Source organism: Lotus japonicus, chromosome 1 (genome assembly GCF_012489685.1).
Source record: "Lotus japonicus ecotype B-129 chromosome 1, LjGifu_v1.2".
Taxonomy (NCBI): domain Eukaryota; kingdom Viridiplantae; phylum Streptophyta; class Magnoliopsida; order Fabales; family Fabaceae; genus Lotus; species Lotus japonicus.
The window spans coordinates 82,269,771-82,273,963 of NC_080041.1; the positions used below are offsets into that span (position 1 = coordinate 82,269,771).

The 4,193-nt window shown below is 38.2% G+C and overlaps 1 protein-coding gene across 2 annotated transcripts; it reads right to left on the reverse strand.

Moving 5' to 3' along the window:
- Nucleotides 1-2,147: 2,147 nt before the first annotated feature.
- LOC130721164 (serpin-ZX-like) lies at nucleotides 2,148-4,193 on the reverse strand. 2 transcript variants are annotated; one of them, XM_057571911.1, is made up of 2 exons: nucleotides 3,560-4,193; nucleotides 2,148-3,258 (listed from the first exon to the last, which is right to left on the reverse strand). In XM_057571911.1, the coding sequence occupies exons 1-2, from the start codon at nucleotides 4,082-4,084 to the stop codon at nucleotides 2,467-2,469; spliced, it is 1,317 nt and encodes a 438-aa protein (XP_057427894.1). In that variant the 5' UTR covers nucleotides 4,085-4,193; the 3' UTR covers nucleotides 2,148-2,466. The 2 variants fall into 2 exon arrangements, with proteins under 2 accessions (XP_057427894.1, XP_057427900.1); XM_057571917.1 differs by having other exon boundaries at nucleotides 2,148-3,249; nucleotides 3,560-4,174.

Below are 4,193 nucleotides of genomic sequence, written 5' to 3' on the forward strand. Positions count from 1 at the left end.
TCAAGGGCGTAACATTTTATTTCTTCCCATAGCGGAAACTTATCAACTAAGGTCTATCAATTGGGCGACGTCAGACAATTGAGAAAAGAGTAAGTCTCTTAAAACAAGAGCATTTGACCACGAATTCATAAGCACAGCCTTAAATTGGATTTAAGCTTGTCCAAAATAAGCACAAGTCTCCACGCGAGCATATTAATGAAATCAAATATCGTGACTTTGATTTCCATGAATAACTATGTCAAAAATGAAAATTTTGACTAAGTTATATACACAAAGGCCTTATGATTCCAAAGTAGTTGATTAAGTTTAAACTTTACAAAATTTCTGAGATTTACTCAAGAGTATTTTACTATATACAGTAAAGAAAGGCGGGATGATTCTGATGAAAAGTCGTATTCGAACTTGATAGAAAAATGATAAGATTATTGGGCGATATTAAACAATATCGTCCTTTGGGTGATATTAAACAATATCGTTTTTTATGATTAAGTTCATCTTACAAAGGATGCATTACACTGAGCATAGATGAATGTGCAAGCGATGTGAAGTAAGTGTGTTCCATATTATTGATTCACATTTAAGTCTTTAACTTTTATTTTGTCTAAGTTTCAAATTATTGTGCATTATTACTTGTGGTATTATGAGAGCAGGTTGTGATCATGGTTTAGGGGAAGAGAAAATTAATCATGATAATGACAGTGAGCTGTGATTGATGTGAAGAGACGATTTGGGTCAACTTGCACGCGCTACACAAAGATCAAGAAGTAACAGCAAAAGTTGAAATGTCAAAGGAATGACTACTTAGCTTTTATGCCTTTTAAATTTTGATTTCGGAGCCTGTGTGCCCATTATTTCCTTTGCACATTTTGGGCGTGTCAATTACTTGTTAGTTTTTGTGTAGTGTTGGGTGAGTTGATTACTTGTGGGCTCAAAAAAAAGACACACTTCGTCTTAAAGCTTTTAAGACTCGGTGTCTTGTGGGCTTGTGGTCTGATATGGGCTTATTGATTAGTTGGGCTTATCAGCCTAATGTAAATATGGGTCATGCAACCCATGGTCCGGGCGGACCGAAACTCAATCTATAAATATCAGATACCACCCAAGCGGTGGGGGATCTAATTTTTGAGGCATTTTTCTAGTTTCGTTCATTCTCTATCACTCTCAAACTGGTTAGTCCTTGCTCGATAGTTCCATACCGGAACAACCTTCTTACGTGAGAATAATGAGAATAAATTGTGACCGTGAAATCTAATAAATCGTGGCCTTGGTGTCCTGTTTTCCATCACCCTTCTTTTTGCTGCTGCTCTCTTGGGGTGTTTCTTTAGGCTGACATTCCTAACAACTTGTGGCTTGGTGGCAGGCGTCTCTCCTTGGTGCTACTGTCATTGCTTGTTTGGGGCTCTCTATTTGTACTGTTCTTTGGGTTCAATTCTGTCCCTTTTGTTCTGTGTTTTCTTCCTGCCTTTGTTGGCTTATTTTTTCCTTTATTTCAGTCTTTTGCTACTGTTGTCAGTTGTGTGCCTCATCAGGGAGAGGTTTGTTCCCTGGGTTTGTTTTCCATTAAACGTTGTCGCCTTGAACTCATTGATGTGAAGCCCTTGCCTTGTAACATCGTCGACCTGTTTAATGTTTGTTTTCCACATTGACCTACTTGCCACTGTGATCGAGTATATTCTCTCTATTCCGATCTCCTTTATATTCTCTTTAGACGGTAGCTACTAGCTCATCTCCTTTCCTCTCCATTAATTTTTTTCCGAGATTACATGGTTTCGGGTTAAATGAGACTTGAAGTTGAAGCCTCGAAGTCCAGTGAGCTCGTAGGAACATTTGGACTTGGCCCAGGTTCTCAAAATTTGAGGATTGTTAGCAAAAATTGATTGTGCTAGTTCGTTTTCTCTGCAATTTGATAGTATATATCTGAAGCAGTACTTCAATCACTTCTTCAAATTATAATTTTTGGGGAATTGGAATAAAATTAAGTGGGGAATTAAATTACTGTATGTTAGTGTTATTAGGGAATTAAGCATGTTGCCTATGAGTAAGAAGAGGGGTTCAGAGGGAGCATTATCGTATAATTCAAAAGAAGAAGCACCCCAGAAAATGCACTTTAAAGAGGATTAAAAACAATATGCCCCACTCGAAACGACTTCAAAACAGAACTTGTTTTGCAATTTAGATTCATCTAAAAACAACACCCCAAACTTTTACCTTAGTGTTTTCGTGTAAATCTCTCCAACGCTTCACTGCCACATAAGTGTAACATTCAACTCAAGAAGAGCTATCAGTAAGAGGGATAGATAAGTTGCAAGATCCAACTCTGAAGCAATACATCTTCAAAAGGAGTGCAGTTCAAGATATTCATAAAATGCATAAACAAATTGTGAATTTTCCTCTACTTGAAATCACATTAACTAAGAAAAACAAAACAGCATAATAAGGGCTTAAGTTTCACTTAGGATGTTATTATCACCCATCAAGTGGATTGAGCACCTGCCCAATAAATAGTATTGTTCCAGACAAATCTTCTCTGATCAGGAACATGAAAGGATGGTCAGCTACGAAGTCTAGCCGAGTCGGTGGTGTTCGCACACCCTTGTATTTTAATATACAAGCACTCGCTGCTGCAGCTTCAGTGCCTTCTTCATTTACTTCAATGAAAGACTTGTGAAATACCTCATAAACATGTAAGTCTCCTCGACCATTGGGAGAATCCACCATTTTCGTCAAATCGGCATCAGATTGAGAGAAAGGCAAAACCACTCCCAGCTTCTTAAGAAGAAGAGAAGCTTCAAAATCAAAAGAAATTTTGAATTTGGGAATCCTGAAGTCACCTACTTCAACTTTATGATTAGGAAGCTTGCTTTCGAGGAACCCAGATTTTGAAGTCACCAGCTCCACCAAATCTGACAGCCCATTTTTTGCATGTGGAAGAAAAATGTACATGGAGAAGTTACGCTCGTCTTTACCATGCTTATAAGGTAGACCAAGGACTTTGAAATCCTTAAAAGCACTAATGAATTGCTTCTCCTTGCTGACCATGAAGGGAGCCTTGACTGAGGTGCGATTAAGAAGGTAAAATTTATAGTCTTTTGTCATTGAAGCCTTAAACTTCTCAATCCATTTACCTTTGAAGTACAATGCATTTACAAAGATAAGTCTGGTTAAGTGGCCAACTGACCCAGGAGGAAGAAGGTCTTTGATAAGGCCTTTTGTCTCTTTCTCAGCCCATAAATTCACTTCCCTGGCCACCTGAAGAGCCTTTAAAACAATCATCAAATTTAAAATCAGTTCCTATGATAACTGTGATTCTTTATTTTTCACATAAGCATTTCAATAGAAGATCTTTTATATTTGAAGCAATCTTATTTTCACAAGTTTGTCATTTAACAAATTGGATAAGGTACAGGAAAAATAAAATAGGGTTATATACCAGAACAACAACGAAGAGATAAACAAAACAGAAACAGACTACCTAGTTGGCTTGATTGCCAAGGCATTCAACAAATTAGGTTATGAATCCCAAAATAGAAAAAGCATGTTGGTATTAATAATCACTGACCTTAGTGCAGAAATCAACAGATGTTAAAGTGGCCTTATAATCAGTGTTCATGACTTGTTTGAAGGAATGGTTAACAGGAAGGGATTTTTCAACCCACACGCTGTTGGCAAAACAAAGGCGAGGACCGCCGGCAGGAGCAGCATCGGAGAGCACGGTGGAGATGAGCTGAGAGGCGAAGGAGTTGAGATGGTCAGTGGAATTGGATCCGAGGAAGGAGAGAAGCTCGTCGAGTGTGGAGCCATCAGAACCAGCGGCGATGATGCTGAGCACGACTTGAAGAGACAAGGGAGAAAACACAATGTTCTTGTCCTTAGAATCGAACAAACCTTTCGTGATGCTAAGGGCAACGTCAGTTTGGCTTCTGTTTGATTTCTGGAGGGGTTTTGATTCTTTCGATTCCTCAAATTTTCTCTTCCTTCCAAAATCTCCAAATTTTCTCTTCTTCCCATCCTTCTTTTCCTTCCATCTCAAATCTCTTCTTCTCTTCCTATCCCTCTCTTCTTTTCCTTTCACAGCACCCTTCATCTTTTTCTCAATTTTTTTCTTATATCACACTATGTTAAGTGAAAATTGTATGTCAATCCTTCTTTATCCTATTTATAGAAGACAACCGTCTCCTCACTTTGAGACTGTC